The sequence below is a fragment of the Gracilinanus agilis genome, chromosome 5 (genome assembly GCF_016433145.1).
Source record: "Gracilinanus agilis isolate LMUSP501 chromosome 5, AgileGrace, whole genome shotgun sequence".
NCBI lineage: Eukaryota > Metazoa > Chordata > Mammalia > Didelphimorphia > Didelphidae > Gracilinanus > Gracilinanus agilis.
Window position 1 is genome coordinate 117,471,146 of NC_058134.1, and position 23,350 is coordinate 117,494,495.

The 23,350-nt window shown below is 37.3% G+C and overlaps 1 protein-coding gene across 1 annotated transcript in view; it reads right to left on the bottom strand.

The window, feature by feature from the left end:
• The window catches only part of EXOC4 (exocyst complex component 4), an 892,087-nt gene that overhangs the window by 114,780 nt on the left and 753,957 nt on the right, over window positions 1–23,350 (bottom strand). Inside the window, exon 14 of the mRNA XM_044679735.1 lies at window positions 13,880–14,058. Within this exon, the coding sequence (XP_044535670.1) occupies window positions 13,880–14,058 (179 nt within the window). The remainder of the gene's footprint in view (window positions 1–13,879; window positions 14,059–23,350) is intronic.

Sequence of the window (23,350 nt, forward strand, 5' to 3'; positions counted from 1 at the left end):
GTAAACAGGAACTGTTTTATCCTCCTTTTGGTAACCCAAGCACCAACACAGAGCAAGGCACACAGCAGGCGCTTATTGAATGTGCTTTAGAAATATCATTTTGATAGCTATATAGAAAATGGAATAGGAGGCTATTTCCACAGTTGAGGTGAGAAGTGATGAGGGCCCAAATTTGTAGGGCAGCCATGTGAGTGGGGAGGGGATGGATGTGGAGATATTGTGGTTGTGCAATCAAAGGGATTTGGTGACTTTTGGGGATATGGAAAAGGGAAAAGTAGAGAATTAGTATAAGGTTGTGAACCTGCATGACTAGAAGGATGGTGGTGTTGGAGCAGAAACAGAGAATTCAGGAAGAGGGGAGAGTTTGAGGAGAAAGATAATGAACTCTCAAACTGGAATCAAAAAGAATCAAGAACCTGGCTCTGCAATTTCCCAGTTTTGTGAGCGTGGGCAAGTCACTTTGTCTCTCTTATCTTGGTATTTTTCCTATGGTATAGATGAAGAAACTAAAGCTCAGATGAAGGAGTGAAGGGACTTTCCCAATACTATAGAGCTAGTAAGTGGCAGAGTTGGGATTTAAAACCAGAGTTGTGGACTTGGAAGCCCAGTGCTATTTCTGCAGTATAATTCTGACTCAGGTTTTATAAGAGGCACTGGGAGTTAAAGATTTCTCCAGCTGCAGCTGGAGCTAAGGACTTCCTCAGTATGCTAAACAATGTCTCTTACATTTATTGTTTGCAATTCTATATGTAGTTATTTTATCTGCATCCATATTATTTTCCCACCATATTGCAAATATATGGGGGACTCTAGCTAACAAATCCTTTTAGCTTTTGTGGCAAAACACAGCAAAGGCACATCTCTGAGGTTCTTTGTCTCACCATCTCCTAGATGATCTTGCATTCTGTCTGCTGTTAAACCTTTGGATGCAAAGGGTAAAAAATGGAGGACATTTCTTCTATAAAAATTCATGCTCAAGTTTATGCCAAAGAGTTATAAAACTTTTGACCTAGCAATACCCAGCAATACCACTATTAGTTTATTCCCTAAGGTGATCAGGGAAAAAGGAAAAGAACCTATATATTCTTAAATACTTATAGCAGCTTTCTTTATGGTGGCAAAGAACTGGAAACTGAAGGAAATTGGGGAATGGCTAAACAAGTTGTGACATATAATTGATGGACTACTGCTGTGCTATAAGAAATTATAAGCAGATTAATTAAAAAAACATAGAAAGACCTAAATGAAATTATGAAGAGCAAAACAAGCAGAATCAAAAGAACATTATTTACAGCAACAGAAATATTGCTTGAAGAATGACTTGTGTAGATCTTCTTCCAGAGAGAGAATTGATAGAAAGAAATAAACAAGATATAGCTTTATATAGATACACACACACAAACACATATATAGATGTTATTTTTTTGGTCAAATGATTCCTTCTCTAGTATTGGGAGGGAGAGAAGGGAGGGAGATACATGGAAATTTTAATCTAACAAATAAATAAATAAATAAATGGAATTCATGCTCTCTAGTTCCAATTACCCTGCCTATCCTTCACCTCTCACCCAAATTCTTTCTCCAGTGCTATCCCTCTGCCATATCTTATCTACACAGTCTATGAAGATGGTTTTGGCACATAATTAAACTTCACTATAAGGAAATTTTAAGATACAAGTTCTATATAATATGACTACTATACAAGTTATACTTTTACTTTTATTAGTTAGCTAATCTGATGTTTCAAAGTATCTACAGTACCTCTTTAGATGATGGCTCCAATTTAATAAAACATAAAGTCCTTTCTCTGTGTCACTAGTTATTGCTACTTGATGGTCCTTAAAGTTTTTCCTATTTGGGTGAAAAATTTTCCACCCTTTGCCCCATCTTCCCCTTTCCCCAGCTTCTTGCCCAAACTGAATTGTTATCATGGTGACATTTCTCAACTTCATCAACATCCCTGCCTATTCCACTAGAAAATCTTATCTTCCAAAGATTTTCTCTGCTCAGTGTGAGCCTCTGCTCCTTCAACCCATCAACTTAGATCCCATCTTACTTTCTTCTCTCTCCTTTTGTTTTTATCTCATCAGCACTCCCTTGTTGCTAACTGTATGGTCTCACTTAAAAAAAAACCCAATATCTTCTTCTTGATCACAATTTTTATCTCTACTTTAAAAGTCTTCTTTATATTTTTTCAAATCTTGAAGTCCCTGAATTTATACAAATAATCTTCATTTGGGATAATTCTTGAAAGCTCAAAGCAACTTTTGGGGAAATTAGTGAGACAGCCTTTAGAAATTGTAGGTAACATATTGCAAAAGTGGATGATGATGATGATGATGATGATGATGATGATGATGATGATACTGAAGGGCTTGTATTTGGACATTTTGGATGTAGCATATAAATAGATTCTAGAGACCAGTGGGAGCTGAAGTCTCTTTTTTATGGTTTGAGAAACACATTGAATCTCACTCTCACAGAGTAGATAGCCTCATCTTTACATCATAAAGGCATAAAGCTAAAGAAGACATAGCCACATTCGTGTGCTTTCTGGTGGAGAGAGCCACAATCATCTTGGTGTTGATGATGAAATAATAACTAATAATAATGCTGGCATTTTTACAGTGCTTTAAGGATTATGAAATACTTTACATAGATAATATCATTTGCTTTTGGAGAACATGGAGATATGAATAAAATCAACAGTGAGACATGAGTGGCTGAAAGATGAAAAAAGGTGAAAGGGTTATAAAATGCTGAAGTCATAGGCAGTTAGGTTGCTCAGTAGATAGAGTGCTAGGCCTGGAGTCAGGAAGGCCTCAGACACTCACTAGCTGTGTGACCCCAGGCAAGTCACTTAACCTTTGTTTGCCTAATCTGCTGGAGGAAGTAGCAAATCGCTCCAGTATCTTTGCCAAGAAAATCCCATAGGGGGTGATGTAGAGTCAGACACAACTGAACTACTGAATAACAATAATATCTTAAAGAAGGAAGGAAAACAAAGCAGGAGGAAAATTTTCAAACCTAATTAAAGGCAGGGAGGTGGCACCATGGATAGTCACAAAGATCTGAGTTCACATTTGGCCTCAGAAACTTCCTTGCTGTGAGACCTTGGGCAAGTCACTGACCCTGTGCCTATAGATTCGTGATCCACTGGAGAAAGAAATGGCAAATCACTCCAGTATCTTTGCCAAGAAAACCAAGGAGAGTTGGATAAGACCGAACAACAACAAAGTGTTGAAAGTATAAAGTGCCTGAAGAAAAATCATGAGAAAACTTCTCTCAGGTAAAATAAAAAAGTGGTTGTGGATAGGGGAAGAAGTGGGGGACATGGAAGCTTGGGAGGAATTGGGTGGTGGCCAGGGCTTTGGTGCATACAGAGAGAACTCTTTTCTATGGCAAAAAACAGAGACACTCAAGACTCAAAGCTAGAAAAATCCATTCACGTCTGGCTGAGGCTTAGCTGATAATCAGTAATAATGTCAGCCATGGAGAAGGAAATAGAGGACCCCAGATGTTTCTACCCAGAAACTAACAAGAGAATAACCATTATTTCTGTTGTCAATGGCAACAACGTTTTATGAGTCCTAAGAATGGTCAGCATACTGAATGCAGGGATGCCATACATTCATTTTCCCTTAACATACATTTCATTGAGGTTTTATATTTGAACAAACTTCAATTAAGCCTGAAGAATAATAAAGATGAATCATCACAAAATTACCACTCAGTACTTCTTCCCCCCACAAAATAATACGATTAACTCTGAAAGGAAAGACAACGTAGATATATATTTGGACTTTAGAAAAACATTTGATAAAAGCTCATAAAAATTTACAAGTAAAATTGGTTCCAATTAGCTTAGATGAGGACAAAGTCATTCGGCTTGACAATGGGCTAAAAACTCATAAACAAAAGTATAATGCTAAATGGTGATTTTCTCAGTGAGCAGAAAGATAATGGAATTAACAGATGACACTAAATTAGAAGGTATGGCCAACAGCGGTAAGAAGAGAGAAATAAAAACAGACCTCTAAAGGTTAGGCAAAAGAAGAGGAAATTGCTAAATGAGTCAGCTTGAGAAAATGAAAAAAAATAGAATGGAAAATGATTAAGGGCACAGGAAGCCTAACTCAGGAAAGAAGATTACAGAAACTAAATATGTACAGCTAGGCTAAGCAAAGACTAAAGAGGATCTGATAACAGTCTACAAATATTTGAAACTTGTAAATACCTGAGCAAGAAAGGCATTACCATACAAGGGGCTTTAATTAATAATAATCCAATGGAATTAGGAAAGGGAATATTTTGTCTAATGGTTCAAGAAAAACAGTTGAAACTGGGCAATACCTCATGGGATCTTGGCGAGGTAAACTGCTACTATAATTTGTGTTTATGTAAAAAGACATCTATGGGTTTATATTTTAGAATTCATTAATCATTAAAGCATGACAAAAGCTTTGACATGGAACTCTACAGTAGAGTTCCCACTTTGTCTTTTAGGAATCCTTAAATCAGACAAAATAGAACAAAATAGGAAGTCACTAAATCTTGATCAAGAGTGAATATAGACCAGCCGGGTCTTTTCCAATTTCAAGGGTGACATTTTATAGAAACTTTCACTTTTACCTAACTAGTTTGGCATTCTCAAGATCTTGACATCAAGAGGTACTTTATGATTTAACTGATAATGGGTTGGGAAGGGGTAAGAGATTATTTCATTTTTAATCAGATTAGGTTGAGAGTAAATCTAAGAAGTACCAAGAAAAGGTGGATTATTATCCCTAAGCAGCTTCTAAATTTCAGAACAGAATCATAGAACTGTAAAGGGTGATGAGTGTATGGCTTTCTCATTTTACAAATGACAAAATGGAAGGAGGTGAGAAGGAACTTGCCTAATTCCATTTAATTGGGTAGTGCAGATCAGGGGAAAGGGGAAAAGTATGGAGGGAAAGAGAGACAACAACCAAGATCATAGAATCAGAATTTAAAATTCCCCAGATGCCCAAGCCAGGGCTCTTTTCATTATACTATTTTAATGTTTTTGTGCCCTGTGTGTAAAATAGGGGAAACAATACAAATCTACTCTTTCAAGAATGGAAAAATGAGAAGTAAAATAACTACAAAGCAATTTCCAATTACAAAGAGCTAGACCATTTTGGAGTATATAAAGTGACATTTCTCAGTCTCATTTTGACTTTTAAAATCAGTTGCTGATTTATAATTTTGTGTAAAAAAACAATGAAAAGTGGCTACCTTTCCTACTATTTTGCTTTGAGAAAAGAGCAGACATAGCTCTTTTTTTTTTTTTTTTTTTTAACATTGGTTTGGCTGTATCTGAAGTGACTAGTGTAAGGCCGGCTCTACTAGTGCCTTCATGGAGGATATCACTACTCAGAGGCAGAAGTGTAAACAAGTGTACAGCAGGATGCTTGGAGACATTTAGGAAGGAACAAGTTTCATGCTGTCTCAGGAAGTAAATGCACATGGCTGCCTCTACACTGGTGTTTGGGGCCAAACCTGCCTACACTGCACTGTATTCACCATCAACAGCATCGCTTGCCAGCAGGAAGAGATTAGCCTACAATTTATAAAGACATTGAGCAAAGAGCTGGACTCCCAAGGCAAGACATGTTCAAGTCCCATCTCTGCCGCAGGTGGCCAGTGTGACCCTGGGTGTAACTAAGACAATTAGCTGCAGAACAGGTGCTGATTAACATTAGGAGAGGGAGAGGCAGGAGGGTGGCTCAGTGAATAGAGACAGGTCTAGAGATTGGGGGGTCCTGGGTTCAAATCTGGCTTCAGATACTTCCTAGCTGGGTGACCCTGGACAAGTCACTTAATTCTTATTGCCTCTCCCTTACACAATTCTAAGACAGATGGTAAAGATTTAAAAAAGATTAGTAAAGGGAGTTTCCTCATATGGAGCTTCTGATATCAGTGAAATCATATATCTAGTAAAAGAAATTCATAAAAAATCAGTAAGAGGTATCTGATTGGACAAGAGTGAACTGTGAGGAGAAAGGGGAAAGCCAATTTGGAAAGGAAAAGAAAATGTTTATGAGAAATTCATTAAGTTAGAATATATACTTAGGTATATCAGAAGGGCCCAAGAGCACAGAACCTAGCATCATTACTCAAGAAGGCAATATCTGTTACTGTGGAGTTGGTAGACAGTTTCTTGGAAAGTTCTCAAAATTAAAAAAGAACAAACAATAATCATTTTATAAAAATGCAAATTAGTGAATTCTAGAAATTAGAGACTATATAACTAGTTGACTTGAATATCTGAGAAGAAATTAAGATAGATCATATAATAATATATAATGATTATATTCATATATTATGACGCAATGTATTAGATAATGTCATATAAATTAACACATATAATTCTGTAGATCAGAAAACATGTGACATAGTATATATTACCTGATCTACATAACAAATCATATTAAATTTCCACTTTAATCCCCCAGAAGAGTACAAAGCTGAAAAAATGGCTTTTTTTAAAAAACCCTTAACTTCTGTGTATTGGCTTCTTGGTGGAAGAGTGGTAAGGGTGGGCAATGGGGGTCAAGTGACTTACCCAGGGTCACACAGCTGGGAAGTGTCTGAGGTCAGATTGAACCTGGGACCTCCCATCTCTAGGCCTGACTCTCGATCCACTGAGCTACCCAGCTGCCCCCTAAAAATGGCTTTTTACTAATACAGTGAGATGAAAGGGCACCAGTTTTGGAATCACTGGACCTGGCTTTACATCCAAACTCTGCCACTTTTAATCCTGGGCAATTCCCTCAATCTTTTGGGCCTCTGCAGGCTCGAAATCTAGGGTCCTAATCATGAGACTAATTTAATTCAATGGCAGAGTAACGGCTCTGTAGTACTTAGCTGTGTAGGAGGAACATCATATATCTTGAATAAGCTCTGAAGTCACAGAACAAAGTTCCATGGAGCAAGGAATCTTATTGCCTGGAGATAATCGAAGTGGTCACTGATTATTCAGTATAAACCTAGGTGGATATTGTATAATGTTCTAATGGGTTGGTGTTATTTAAAACCTTTATCATTGTCCCTGGTCATAGACCTGTAAATATTTTAAGATGATACAGAAGTAGGTGAACTGGCTAAACCTAAAAGACAGGAATAGAATAAAAATTAACAACAGAAATTATAGGAAGATGGAATGGAAGAGATGAGGGTGAGTACTTAGTATTGAAAATCAACCTTTTGTAGAAGATGAAGAAATTCCAGCTGGATATCAGAAAATTACACCCGGGGGGTGGGGGGTGGAGGTGGGGGGAAAGGAAAGGTAACAAGCTGAATACACAAGAGCGATACAGATGTGTTATTTTAAAACACCAATATAACATTGACAGGAATGATCAGAATGCTAGGACCTCTAGGATGTCTTCTTTCTGCTGAACTTAAAAGTGACCAGTTATGGCATAGTGGATAAAGCACTCGATTTGACCTGAGTTCTGGTCACTCCTCTGCCACAAAGTAGCTATGGGATCTCGGTTGAACCCTTCAATCTCTGCAAGCTTTAGGTTCCTCATTTGTAAGATGAGATGATATAAATGTAGGTGGACTAAGGTTCTTCTAGCTCTATGATTGAAATCATATTTTAAGAGAAAGCTCTAGAATTTATTGGGATGAGTTCAGAAAAGAGCAACACTAAAACAAACAAACAAACAAACCCCAGAAGACTGTTTAATGTGCAGGGGAACTCTAAGGAGAAGCTCTAGGAAGTTGGCTGTTTCTCTTAGAATAGAGGCTATCAGCCTGGTTTCCCTTCTAGAAGAGAAGGTAAAAGTTACTTGAAGAATGCCTCTCTATTCTCCATGTTCCTAGGGGAAATGAAGCATTCCTTAAAAAAAAAAAAAAAAAAAAAAAAAAAAAACAGAAGAGATTCCATTTTTTAAAAACAAAAACAAAAGAAAAAAGGGCTCTGAAGAGGCAAAAGAGAAAAATGACTTCTATCAGGAAACTAGAAGAATGAGGGAAAAAGGAACAGTGAACATTTATTTAGGCAGAAGGTTCTTCTTCAATGAGGTGGGAGCAGCTGCTGGTCCTACGAGGAATGATAATATGGATCTACCAGTGACGACAGGTGAAAGATCATTCAGTTAAGGGTCAGGAGGGAAGAGATGCACAGATTGATGAGGTGCCTGCCTGCTGAGGGGTAATGAGGCAGCTGTTTGTTGGCTTGATGACAGTAATAGAAGGCTGCTGTCTTCCCAGGATATCTGGCCAGGATATGATGAAGGACCTCCCTGGGTCTGTCAGTTTTGATGAACACAACCCACTTCTGGTGATTTACTTGGGCACCAAAGATACCTTCAGAAGAAATGTCACAAGCACTGACAAGGATTATGATGTTGTGGACAAGAAACTGAGGCCCTCAGAGACACAGAGGTGCTCTTCTCAGCGATGGTGATGGGAGGCGAGGACTTGAGAAGAGAACGCAGATTCATGAAATGAACAGTTGGTAAAGAAGTACGAGATGAGGGGAGCTAAATTGTTTAGGCAATGGCTTTCCTGGGAGCAAAAAGGAGAACTGGGAATTTTAGTAGACTATCAGCTCAATGGGTCTGTGGTGTGATGGGGCAAAGCTAATGCCACTTTGGCCCCAGTCAGAGTTTCCATGAACCAGGGCCCTGCTGGCCCCGCTGTACTCTGGTCTCATTCCATGCTTAGTTCTGAGTGCCGCAGGCTAAGGAAGACATGGATAAGCTGGAGAGTATCTAGAGGAGGCCATGATGTAGGAAGATTATTTGAAGGAAGTAGGCCAAAGAGAGGACTCAGGGGGAATATGAAAGGCTGTCCCGTGGAGCCAGGATTAGGCTTGTACCATTTGGCCCCAGAAGTTGTAGGTAAGAGTGATGGTAGAAATTACTGTCTATTAATGAGGGTGGTTCTAAATGGAATGAGCTTCCTTGGGAGGAATTGAGCTTCTTTTCAGCAAAGGTTTTCAAATAAAAGCTGGATGAGTATTTGTCGGGCATATTGCAGATAGGATTCTTACTCAAGTATAGGTTGAATTACATGGCCTCTAAGAGGAGTTTTCAGACATGTGATAGGTTATATTAGGGAGAATACTCATCATTTGTTTTCCATTTCTGAGGACGGCCAAATAGGGGAAATAGGTTTAGCACCAAATACAAAAGCATATGTCATAGAGAAATTATAAAGACAACAACCTTTTTAGATGGTGAGCAAATTAAATATCAGAACCAGCCATCAGGGTAGTTTACAGAATCTCAATTTCTGATGAACTTTAAATAAATTATCCAAAAGAAATGGGTAGTAAAGTGTGGTCCTGCCTAAAGAAGTAAGGTGGATGAGCTGAATTCAAGATTGCTTTCAGCACTATGGTTCTATGAAATCCATCATTAAGCAGACAAAAGACTTTAAACAAAAGTATAGAATAAAACAAAATTTAAAAATGCAAAAAATCTTATTGGAAGGTGTTTTCCCAACTAATCTCTATGTAGGTAACATTATGCTCTAGAAAATTTTCCCAATAAAAAACATTAAGTTCAGAATATTTTCTAGGTATTTTTTTAAAGTATATGGAATTATTTTTTCCCCTTTTCAAAAAAGTTTGTATATTTCTTAAGAAAAAATGTATTAATTTTGGGTTTTTATTCTGCCACCTTATATGAATAACAATTGTTGAACCCTTTTTTGATCATTGAGGCCCTGGAGTTTTTCACCTTTTGGAATAATGGATTCCTCTGATGGTCCAAGAAAGCCTATGAACACCTTCTCAAAAGAATGGTTTTAAATGCATCAAGTAAAATACAAAGGATTACAAAGGAAACCAATTATATTGTAATATAGTCTTCTCGATATTAAAAAAAATGGTACAGAGACAAACACCAGGTTAGAAACTCCTTCTTTGAGCAGACTGACTCTACATGCATGTTCAGATGCACATAGATGTTAGTATACAGAATTACATAATACAAATATATATGATAGAGAAAACCAGGGAGCTAGGAGGTAATACAAAGCAAAAACAAAATGTGGCCCAGGAATTGGTGGACTTTTGGCATGGCTCAGACAGCTATACTCAGCTCAAGAAAGAACCACTCAGGAGAGTGAAGGGAGAACACAGACTGTAGGAAACAATGTAATTATGGATTAAGATAAAAAGGTGACTTGGATTTGGGCAGATTAGACCTGAAGTATGAAGGAAAGATACCAATAAATTAAAAAGAAGGCATGTCAAAATTCAGTCTGTTACTAAATGATTCAGCAGGCACTCTCTAAGAAAAGGTAGTCTACTCTATTCCCTGGTCAAGGCATGTCCATTCCTTACAAGGTGAATGAAAATCCTTCTTTCAGTCCTGAAGGGAGATCTGACCATCCAAAGTATTTTCTCTGTTTGCACATTTTTCCTACATGAGGATGTAAGCATGGTCATTATGTGGCATCATGGGGCTCTCCTCCTGAAGTCTCGCCCACCTGGAAACAGCCTAGGGGGATAATTAATAATAATAATAATAATAATAATAATAATAATATAATCCTATCTTCTCTGAGGGTCAGAGAGGTTAAAGCCATTTACCCAAGATTCCAGAGCAAGTGGGAACTCTGGCTTCCAAACCAGGGCTCCACATCTGTGGATCTTTTCTGCCTATAAAGTTCTAGGGTGCCATGGGGCAGGGGAGACAGGTTGGCCAGGACTTGGGTGAAGGATAAACCAGATCACTTGAAGCTTTGGTTTAGCAAAGACAATAAAAGAAGTGATCATTGTTCACTCGAGGTGTTCCACAGTGAACATCAGAATGATGGCAGTTACTTAAATTACTCACTGGGTGGAATAATTACCTTGAAATGAACAACTGAGAGCATACTACTTATATTATGAAATGGGATTGAGTACATCAGAAGTGTTAACAGGTTTGGTAGAATAGGTCTTTGTCAGAATCACGCAGGTGATTAAAGACACGCATTGGACATCTACGGCACCGCGGTGCTCTTAGTGACATGAACACAACAGGCAAAATTGTGCAATTACAAAGTTGAGCATTAGCTCGGAGAGTATCTCTTGCCATTTGAAAACAGTTGATTCTAGGTTAGCATGTGTGAATCACCCGGCAGTTAGCTATCGAGGTTATCTATTATATTGCTTTGTGGAGCAGTTCTAGTCCAGAACACATCAAATTTGGAATGCTGCATTATTGGAAACACTCGGTAATTGTCCCCTAGGGGCAGAGGGCTACGCACGAGACGAGCTCGTACAATTACTGATGCTATAACACCCAAGTAGCCCTTGCATCGAAGCAGGAGAGATGACAGGGAGGGTGACGTGAAGTGTTTATTTCACAATTAGCAAAGGGCCGCCGGGTCTTTTCTGAACTGTGGACGTGGGTGTCCAGATTTAACTCTTTGCAGTATTCCAGGACTTACAATACAGTTTCCAATATTACCGAATCGTTAAGCAGTCTCTAAGAAGTCATCTCCTAACATCCAGCTTTCGAGCAATCCTTTTGGACACATTGAAATGGAAGTGCCTTTGTTCTTAAGGATCATGCAGGGAAAACGATAGGATTTTTTTTCAGAAGTCCTTTTTAGAATCTCATAGCCTTAGAAATCTCATCTCTCCTACGCCTTCCTTTACTTTGGTCTGTCTGGCATCCCTTGGTGAAGAAGCAGAGAGCTGCAGGCCCAAAGGCTCTCAGAAAGTATCCTATCCAGAGATATTTCTCTGTCTACTGTTATTGTAGCCCAGGAAACTATTTCCCTCTGGTTCGCTTCTATTACTATCTCATTGAAAGGTGGCATCCCTTCAACTGTGGTTAATCAGCTGACCATTATTTCAAAGGAAAGTTGTAAATGGCCAGGCAATTGTGGTGAAGTAAAAGGCTGTTGTCTTTTGAGTCAGAAGACCTGTGCTTGACTCCAAAATTTAGCAACTTACTGGCTATCATGAGGATACCTTTACTATTTATCTTACAAGAGTTGTTAACGGAATTTGAAAAATAGGATGCACACAAAGTACTTTGTGAATTGTTAAAGTCTATTAAAAAGGTCAACTATTATTACTATTACTGTATTATTAGTATGATAATTTATTATGAATTTGAAGATACAAACCAAGGTATAATGAAAACACTTTACTACTACTTCTTTAAAAAAACAAATTAAATCAAAATACCCTTATCTTCCATCTTAGAATCAATACTGTTTATTGTGTTAGCTTCAAGGGTTCAGAAGTGCGTGGTCCCAATAAAACAGTGATGGGCAACCTTTTGAGCTTAGAGTGTCAAAATTCACCAAAAAATCGAGCATAACTCAGGTGGTGTATCACTTTGAGAAAAAAACCATAATTTCATGATATTTATAGTTTAAATAACAAAAATGTATAATTGTAATATATAACTGTATTTAATAAACCAAAATACATAAATTAATATAGGTAGAATTGTCATCTCTAGTGCACAGAGTGTCTACACTACACTACAGCAAAATTTTCATCCTCAGCATGCAGCCCTATCCTTCTCTGTATGTGGCTGCGTATTATTGAAAATGGCTACGCGTGTCAGTGCTGACACATGTGTCATAGGTTTGCCATCACTGCAATAATAAAATATCAGTTTGAGTCAAAAGGTTGAGATAGATTGTAAAGTTTGCCACCAGCAAAAACAGATTCAACTGAGACTGGGCACTGATTAATCAATAAGGTTAGTTAATACAGTTGCTTTTCCTAATTGGAAAAAGGCAGTTATGAGAGATTTATAATGTTATATGTGTATGTGTCTGTATATATATATATATATATGTATATATATATATATATACACATACATATGTACAGTGTCCCCATAATTTCCCCTCCTCATTTGAGGCTGGAACCAAGGGTTAAGTGACTTGCCCAAGGTCACAGCTAGAGAAGTATCTGAGGCTAGAGCTGAACCCAGGACCTCCCATCTCTAGACTTGTCTCTCTATCCACTCATCCACCAAGCTGCCCCCAACATTTTACTCCTAATACTCTTTTAATAGTTTATCCTAACATTCACTTCAGAATCGACTTTCTTTAATCTTCTTTGTCTCCCCCTTGCTTTCCCTCTCTCCTCTCTCCTTATAAGGATATTCTTTGATTACTCTTGTGATATTCTTTGATTACTCTTTTATTTCTTGACCAAGATAATTTCTTTTTGTCCTTATTTTCAAACTTTATTTTTCTTCTCTTCTAAATTATTTTTCCTTTTAATTGTTTTCTGTATTATCCTATATCAAATACTTATATACACTTCCTTTCTTCAAGTTTCTATTTTTTAACATATTGTGGCAAGAATGAAAAATATAGTTTTCTACTACTTAAAAAGAACTTATTTCTGTGAGATGCTCCAGTTTGTTCTCAACTGCTACATATTTCTGAAATTTGGTATAAAAGCTGTGTTAAAACAGGCCTCATTGGCTTTCTATACTATATACAAGAATAAGGAAATAAGTTATTTTCCTAAGGTTACAAAGAAATCTGAGAACAAAAATTGAACTGTACTTTAATTCGGTCAACATTTATTAAGTGCCGACTATGTGGAAAGTATTATTTCTGTGTGTGTCTACAGAGATATAGATATTTAGATATGTCTAGTGACAGAAAGATAGGTAGGTAGACAGATATAGTGATTCAAAGTAATTTCAACAAGGACAGAGCACTAATACTATGGGGAGGTTCAAAAAAGACATCATCCAGGGAGGAACACATGAGTTGTCCTTTGAAGAAAGTAAAGTGGAGCTATTTCTAACAGAGTAGACCATTGGGAGGTACATTTTACCTGCTATCTGCATGTCTAAATGAAATTCTCCTAGGTGGCCTTTAAGCCAACCTCTAAATGGGGCAACGTGAATCAGGCACTTACTTTGAGATGTTGAAAGATTAGATAAAGCTGATTTTGTTCGTCCTGCCAACCACTCCAAGCTCTCGTGCATGTTGGCCAAAGCCTTTAGGTCACTGACATCACGTAGGATCTCTTGTTGTGGGATTAATTTATCACCGAGGTTCCCAATTAGAACTTCAGACTCCTTGCCAAAGGCTGCCCTGCAATACAAATTGATAACATACATCACCAAATAGTATGAAGATTTCAGAAATGGGGAAAGACTATTTAGTTCACATTTAACATGCTGGTCCTATAAAAAGACAAAATGAATTGCTATCATTCTCCTTCTACTAGGTATTACTATCCAATTTTCAGTGTGAGGATACCACTAAGTATTTCTGTCTAAAAGCTCTTGTACTAGGTGCATATGTTCAGAAGTGTACAGTCCCAGTAAGAAAATATCTGTTTGTGTCAAAGGTCTGAGATAGACTGTAAAGCTGTTAGCTACTGGCAAAAATAGATTCAACTGAGATTGGGCACTGATCAATTGATAAGGTCAGTTAATAAAGACAGTTGCTTTTCCTAATTGGAAAAAGACAATTATGAGATATTTATATTATGCATACATACATATATGTGTATATGTACACACACACACACACACAATGTCCCCAGGATCCTTTTCCCCTTCATTTTAGACTAGAAAATAAAATTACAAAGGAAAGTCATTTCCTTCTCACAAATGGGACAGAAATAGTCTATAATGACAGAATAATGTATCCAGAGTTCAGTAAGACTAGTAAGACAATTTCTTATTTTTTCCTGATATGAGAGATTTTTTTTTGATGGTATGTCATTTCTTACCCATTCAGGGGGATTATTGACCCCTCATAAGACTGAGTTAGAAATTAAACTGAAAATTTTAAGAATAGAGCACATTTGAGAATTTTAAAAATATATATTAAGTGACCAAGAATGGCAAAAATGATCTCTAGAGAAAGAACTGATAAGTAGGTAAGACATTGTTTTATATATACATATTTTTTATGAAATGATGCCTTCTCTAATGGGGGGAGGGGAGAGAGGGAAGGAGTTAGTTAATTGGGTATTTAGAGGTAACAAACATAATCAAAAATAAATAAATAAGGTGGTGGAACAAAAGACATTTCTTTTTTTAAATGACACCAGAAAAGCATTTCCCTTAGAAGAACACCTAAGCCTCCTCTGGACTTCTCCATCATGCCCCAGGAACCTCTTCATCCTGCAAAGTCATTTCAGCCCTGGAACTTCTGCCTTTTTCTACCGTAGGCAGTGGTTAAGGTCCTTGACAATGGTTCCTCTAGGCTGGTGTTGGCAAACCTATGGCATATGTGCTGGAGGGGCTTCTCCCCTCCCCCTCTCCATGCATGCCTGAGGACATTTCTCTCATCACATGCCCCTCTACTCAGCAGCTCAATTGGAGTGCTTCCTCCCTCCCCTTTCTGGGGGAAGGGGGTGGCTCACATACAGCATCAGGGTTGCAGATTGGGCACTTGGTCTTTAAAAGGTTTGTCATCACTGCTCTAGGTGAATATTTTAAAGTATAATTATAATATACAACCACAATATATAATAATAATATATATTTAATGAGTCAGATTATATTTCTAAGGGAAATGCTATTCCAGTGTCATTTTTTCTCTAAGAATATAAATTACATATGAGTTGCATATTAAGCATACATAAACAGAATTTTCGTACTAGGAATTCCCTATAATAACTCAATCTTATAGGTCTGGATCCTCCTTCCTCAAACTTATTCCTGCCATAAATTTGTATTTCTGTAAGAAAAATAATAACTGCCTGGATTAAATGCCCTTACTAATGCATATATGGGGACATCCTATATGGTTGGTCCATGCACAGGTCACCTGTGTCTCATACATAAACTGTAAACCTCATCAACCTAAACTTAGAAAGCTATGTCAGACATCCCAAAGTACTTCAGGTTCTGGAGATCTCTCATTTCCTGGGGAGACTAATTAAGACAATTGCCACTAACAGAAGGTTTTCTTTTTGGTTTTCAGTAAGCTTTCTCTGAGTTAAATGCTTCTAGATCTACTTTCTGGGATCGTGCTAAGCAATTTTTCCATCTTTCACTGCAGTCCTTGAGCCCAGAAGACAGTTTTCCTATCTACCATTTTGCTGTCACTTAGCCAAGTTTTAAAGAATTAGTTTTTCTTAATCTATCCTCATGCATCAATCCTCCTAGCTCCTTAATCATTTTTGATAGATATAACACACAAAATACTTTGGTGCTTGACAGCTAAAAGCTGCAACAAGGAGGTAAATATCTTTGAAAATTAGGCCCAGGGTCATTTTTATGCATGTAGGTGTAAAGCCAGGTGGATGTGACAATCAAGATGAGTGTATTTATATAAAATTTTAATCTGCTTGTGCAGCGATCTTCAAACTTTTGGCATGTCTGTTGTGCATGCTTCTAGCACGGCATTCCTAGTCTGTGTTCCATTTGGCTTGCTAAAATTTGCTTAACCTCCTAATCCTTGAGAGCCACAGACTGAGAAAATACAAAATGCCTCATGTTGAATATATAGTAGACATCTCATTTGACAGGAATCCGTAATCACCCCCTAACAACCTGGAAAGAGCACAGGAACCATGACATTGAGAATAATTGACCGACAGCTGTAGCCAGTTACTCAGAAAACCCATTCCTTTAAGGATCTGTGTGTGTGCAAGATGGTGGTAGAGAGGTCTTATACCCAGAGAATTCTGGAATGCTTTACTTCATGCTGCTTCACAGCCAATTTTTTTTAAAGGAATTGCAGAGCCTTGTAAATTCACACTTCAGGAGTCTATAATATAAGAAAATAGGCAATAAAAGCCCAGTGAGGGAAAGACAATAGCTATGAATGTAGCCCAATTTTCGAAAGGTTCTGTGGTTGGGCTAAAGGTAAGGTCAGTAGGACAGGTGGCTAATGAGCTGCTCAAGATGTGGTTATCAGTCCACCAGAATGGGCAGCATACCTCCAGAATGGCAACACTCAGCATCTGGACTGATCTCATCTCTTACAAATGTATTCTGTAAATGTTAACTCTTATTGGAGATAATACGTACCTATAGTTGTGTATGTAAAATGAGTAGGTACAAAATTATCCAAGATAAATGCAGCCTTTTCTTGAAGGCTGGCACTAGTAAATGGATGTTCAGGAAAGGTCTCGAGTATCATTTGAGCAGAGCTTTGAAGGAAAACAGGAACTCTAAGGCAGAGGTAAGGAAAGCATGCATGGGGAACAGCTTTAGTAAAAGGACACCGATGAGAGATGAACAGATGGGATGACAAACAATGCACGGGCCGCTTTGGCTGGACTAAAGAATTCGTGAATGGGACGACTGCCTAATAAGGCTGGTAAGCAAAGCTGCAGCTAGGTTATGAAGGCTTTTAAGTGCCAGAAAGAAGAGTTTTAATTTGATCTTAGAGATAATGGGGTGCTATTGCATTTACTGAATAGAAAAATGACCTGCCAAAGCCCTTTAGGGATGCTCTTTAGGCATATCACTTTGGCATCTGTGCGGAGGAGGGACTCTAGATAGAGAAAGAAGCAGGCATCGGACCACTGAAGAAGCTACTAGGTGAGAGATACTAGGGGGGTGGCCTCGAAGGGAGAAGAGGGGACACCTAGGAGAGGTATGATAGAAGAAGAATCAACAAGACCTGGCAACAAGGATGAGGCTGAAGTTGTGAACCTAGAAGGAGGATGGTGTCTTTGACAGAAGAAGGGGAAGCTAGCAAATCAGTATGATTTGGAGGAAAGGCCATGAGCTCTCCTTTGAGTCTGGGATGCCTGTAGGATACATGATTGATCATCATCAGTAGGTAGCTAGTGATGTGGGAATTTAGGAGAAGGTGGGGCTGGATGGATAGATCTGGGAGTCATTTACAGAGAGAGGAGTTTAGTAATGGAAAGGAGTTGAATGAGGCACTAAGAGGGAATATAAAGAGAAAAGGCTTAAGGATAAAGCCTGGTTGGATATTTGCAATTAGAATTGGTAATATGGAGAATGATTTAGCAAAGGAGTTTGAGAAAGAGTTTTAGACAGGTAGGAAAGGAATCAAGAGAACAATGTCACAAAACCTGTTGAGGAAAGAGTATCTAGGAGAAAAGAGTCATTAACAGTGTCAAATGCTTCAGAGAGATCAAAAAGTATAATGACAGCAAAAAAGCCACTGGATTTGGCAATTAAAAGAGCACTGGTAATTGGAAAAAACAGCTTTGGTAGAGGGATAAGATCAGAATTCATATGACTACATGTTGAAAAATGAGAGGAGAAATTGAAGGAAGATATAGTGACAGCATTTTCTACAAGTTGAGAAGGGGGAGAGATATTGGATGATATTTTGCAGAGACTGCAGGGTCAAACGAGGATTTCTTACTGTTCAGGGGCATCTAATGTACTTGGAACTCTTTATCCACAAGATTTTTACTATGTTAAACTATAATCATGGATTTCTCTTACATCATGGATCTTACTGCAATGTTCTGTGGCTTGATACCATCATTACAAAATCAATTTAAAACAGCACCTAAATTACCTTGTCTGCTATAGTAGAAGTGCCATGTGGACTGCAGGCTCTCAAGTGCGGCCAGAACCAGATTAAAATGTAATTGTAGATTATTTAACAACATAAATAAAAATACAGAAGAACATAGATAATGTTAGCATGTTTTTCTAAGTGAATATGTAGCCTGTAGCAATACTTATATAAGATTTAGTGGCCCCCTTTTCTCCTTAAGTTTGACACAAATGATCTTTAGGGAATTCCTCTTTGATTTGGACTTTTTGTTGGATGTCTTCCAAGACAGTAGTAAACACTTTTGAGGATACTGTGTCTCTTCTTAAGATTTGATTGATATAAATTATCAGAAAACTACAAAAAATAGTTCTTCCTGTTGATATATGTTAGGTGTTGGTTTTTCTTTGAGGGTCATAAGAAGTTCTTTAAAAAATTTCTTGACATCTTCATTCTCCACAAAGATGATAATGTAGGATTTCCAGTTATTTTTTGTTATCTTTTTGCAAAAGCTTATGATGCACACTGCATTATGAGATGATGAAATGTCTCATGTAATGTTTCATGTTTTCTTTGGACCCATAATAAAATCAACTCTGTCAACTCCTTTATTTACTTCATCAAGAAGAACCTGTTATCCATCCATCAATTTAGCTATAACTTCTTTTCATCTTTTGGTTTTGTTTATAAGGAGAATAATGGGGGCAGTTAGGTGGCTAGGTGGATTGAGAGCCAGGCCCAGAGAATGGGAGGTCCTGGGTTCAAATCTTCTTTCAAACACTTTCTAGCTGTGTGATTCTGGGCAAGTCACTTGACTCCCATTGCCTACCCCTTACCACTTTTCTGCCTTAGAACCAATACATAGTATTGATTCTATGATGGAAGGTAAGGGTTTTGAAAAAATAAAAATATAAGGAGAATAACAAGAATAACACCATTCAGTTTCTCTATATGTCAATACTGGTCACTGGATAAGGATTTCACATTAATGATACCAATAACTAAATAGATAGCCTAAAAACCATAATTCTTAGCAGCCTCTGCTCTACTTTCTGCCACCATCAAAGCAGAAATGGAATTTTATAAAAGAATGGGGACTATTTTGGAATTTTCTTTGTTTTCTTAAGTTTCCACAGTCAATGAATTCATTGCCAAGTAGTCATCCTACTGGAAATGGGCTCTTTTTGCTTTAACTAGGGTAGACACAGACATGCGCCACAATCTAATGTTCTTTGGGAAGACCTATATGAAAAAATGAACAAAAATAAAAAAATAAAACCTAGCCAAAATCTGATGTTCCCAGAAGAAATTCTGGGAGAAGACAGGAACCAAAGAGATGTCTGTAATATTGTACCCAGTTGTGTAAATGTAGAACCTTTAATTTTGAGTCATGCATCATATATATATATACATATATACATATATGCATATGCATATATACACAATCACACACATATGTATATGTCTCACTATATATATATGTATATATATATATCACAAAGCAAAATCTGATTCCCAACCCCTTAGCTTTTTTTTAAATAATTTTTTTAATTTTTAATTTTGAATATTTTCCCAAGGTTACATGATTCATGTTCTTTCCCTCTCCCCTCAAATCCCCCACCCCCTTGTAGCCAATGCACATTTCCACTGGGTTTTACATGTATCATTGACTAAGACCTAATTCCATATTATTGATAGTTGGACTAGAGTGATTGTTTAGTGTCTATATCCCCATTAATATCCCCATCAGCCTATGTGTTCAAGCAGTTTTTTTCTTCTGCGTTTCTACTCCCACAGTTCTTCCTCTGAATGTGGCAAGTTTTCTTTCTCATAAGTCCCTCAGCATTGCTCTGGATCCTTACATTGCTGCTAGTAGAGTTCATTATGTTCGATTGTACCACAGTGTATCAGACTCTGTATATAATATTCTCTTGGATCTGCTCCTTTCACTCTGCATCAATTCCTGGAGGTCCTTCCAGTTCACATGGAATTCCTCCAGTTCATTATTCCTTTGAGTACAATAGCATTCCATCACCAACAGATACCACAATTTGTTCAGCCATTCCCTAATCGAAGGACATACCCTCATTTTCCTCAGCTTTTAAAAACAGCAAACAAAAACAATTTAATGAGCAACCATTTAGGAAAAGGCAATGTTTTTGTTCAGACTCTCTTTCTAGGCCTACTTGAAGTTGTTCTGTCTTAACAGGGGTTCTGTCCTCCTTTCCTTATTTCTTAATATAACTACAGGCAGTATGTACATAGTTCTGATTGCAATTTTATTTTATATCATCTTGAGATCTATTTATCATCTCTGATAATCTGATAAGGACAGTTTGGTTGATAAGGAAATAACGGGACATGGGAGTTGTCTTTTTGCTCATGCTTCTAGCTCTGTCTCCAGGAGCATGGAGTTTATTATATATTTCAAGCCTCATTTCACACAAAAGAACACCCCCCCCGAAACTTTGCAGATGTACAGAAGTTACAAATTATGTCATATCAAAACACAAAAGGTCTCATTGGCTTCAGAACAGACCAAGGCCAAGGCTAAATTTTGACAGGGTTCTTATCAGAAAGCCAAGTTAGGGAATATTTTTCTCAGGGTTGAATTGCCCCTGCTAAGGTTTTGGCCTTGGCTGTACCAGGCAGCTGCATTCCTGGCCAAAGTGGGAGAGTGTTAACCTTTTAAATGCTGGCCCACTAGGAAGCTAAAGCTCTTCAATAAGGCCATAATACTTTTCAATAAGAAATCACAAGGATCACAAAAGGGGTCAAAAGAGGAGTCTCAGATTTTCATCTCTTCTCTTATTGGCTTCCCACAACATCACATTATATAGGTCTTTCCATATTTCTTGTATGGTTTTTATTTATCATTTTTATGACAGCATATTTTTATATCACAGCTTAACCAATGAAAATTAACTGACATGACAAGGAGACCAAAAGAGCCTAGAGAGTGCCTTAGAGAGATGCTTGCCAAAAGCAATACAAGGTTGAAATATAACTCATTTGTGAAATTTTATGAGGAATGATGGACAACTATGAGCAGAATCATCTCATAAGGCAGGAAAAAAATAGTGGAAGGTAAAATTCACATTAAAGAAAGCTTAGCAAAATATCCAACCAATGTCAAATCATTATCCCAAGCGCATTTAAATTTTAAGATGAAAGAAGAGTTACAGTCCAGAAGAAAAATGGAAAATATTTGCAAAAACCATCTTAACAAATTGTTTTCTTCATGAAAGATAGTGGAACCATAATACCTGGATCTTAACACCACAGTCCCTAAAGTACTGATATATATAAAAGGCACTAAAGAAAACAAAGATGAGAAAAGCAGCAGTATTGGACTGTGTGTTTAGAAAACAGATATGTAAGGAAGCTGATGTAATTGTTAGGATGTTGAGAAGTCAATTTATAAAGTTTCTGGATAATGGGAAGTTACTAAATATATGAAAAAAATCTTGGATCTTATTTGTACTGAAAAATCGATACTAAGAGAAAAATAATTACCAATCTATATACCTATCTCCAAACTATAAAAAAAATTTATGAAAGACATGAAAACACATATTGAGAGCATTCTTAATGATATTAGTAAGGAACAAGAGGCTTTCTCAAGGGACACTAAACAAATAATTATCTTTTTTACCACCTTAAAATTACCTGAAAGAAGTAAAAAGAAGAGTTGAGATTTGATTTAGTTTCTGTGACTTCAAGTTCAGCAGTTTTTCCACAGAGTCATTCAAAAATATTTGTAGTGGGCGTCATTCATTCTCAAAAGAACAATCACATTGACAAAGTCTGAATGTGATTTATTTGCAAATCTGTTAACTAAATTTGAATGTTCTTAAAGCCACTAAGATGATAGTAAATTCTACTAAATTTGGAATAATTAAGGTTCATTCTGCAGATGGAGAATTTGAAATAAAGAAAGGTGGTCTGTCCAAGATCATGTAGCAAGGAAAAGGAAAATCAGATTGACACAAGGTACAGAGAGATTAAGGCCCCATCAATGGCCTTAATGATTCTAATTGATTCTTGTGAGTTGTGATAATCACTCTCTCATCTATCACTCAGCTTTTCACAACTGCTCATTCTACTGTCTTTCAGGCAGTTATATTTGCACTGTGCTGGGCTGTTGGGCTAGTAATAATCAAAACCTTATCTATCCTTAAATCATGGGAAAGTACCCAATCTAATCATTACTTTGACCAGATTTTTAAAGTTTTCCCCATAATGATCTTAGCTTTATCTCAGTACTTTGGCTGTCTGGTTACAGCCTCCTTATTTGTTATTATTTCTTTCTCTTCCCACTCTCATCTACTTGCTAGAATTGCTATTGTCCACATCTTGCTAATCTAGTCAATCACTCACCTCCATTTACTTCGTGAAATCATTACTTCCTGTCTATTTACATCTGTACTCCATTCTTTTATCTTCAACTGTCTACAGAAATTCCTCAATATGTGTGTGTGTGAATTAAAAAAAACCACTATTCTAGCTGATGCTGGATATTGCCATTATGCCTTTGTTAACCTTTCTTTTTTTTTTTTTTTTTTTTTTTTTTTTTTTTTAAGGTGTCTGTCATGGAGACAAAGAAGTATTTACTTTTTTTTTTTTTTTGCATAGTTTTCCTCATTTATTTTTTTTTAACATTTATTAATATTCATTTTTAACGTGGTTACATGATTCATGCTCCCCTTTCCCCTTCAACCCCCCCCCCCGTGCCCCTCCCCACCCTTGGCCGATGCGCGTTTCCACTAGTTTTGTCATGTGTCCTTGAACAAGACCAATTTCCGAATTGTTGGTAGTTGCATTGGTGTGGTAGTTTCGAGTCTACACCCTCAGTCATGTCCACCCTGACCCATGCGTTCAAGCAGTTGTTTTTCTTATATGTTTCCTCTTCTGCAGTCCTTCCTCTGAATGTGGG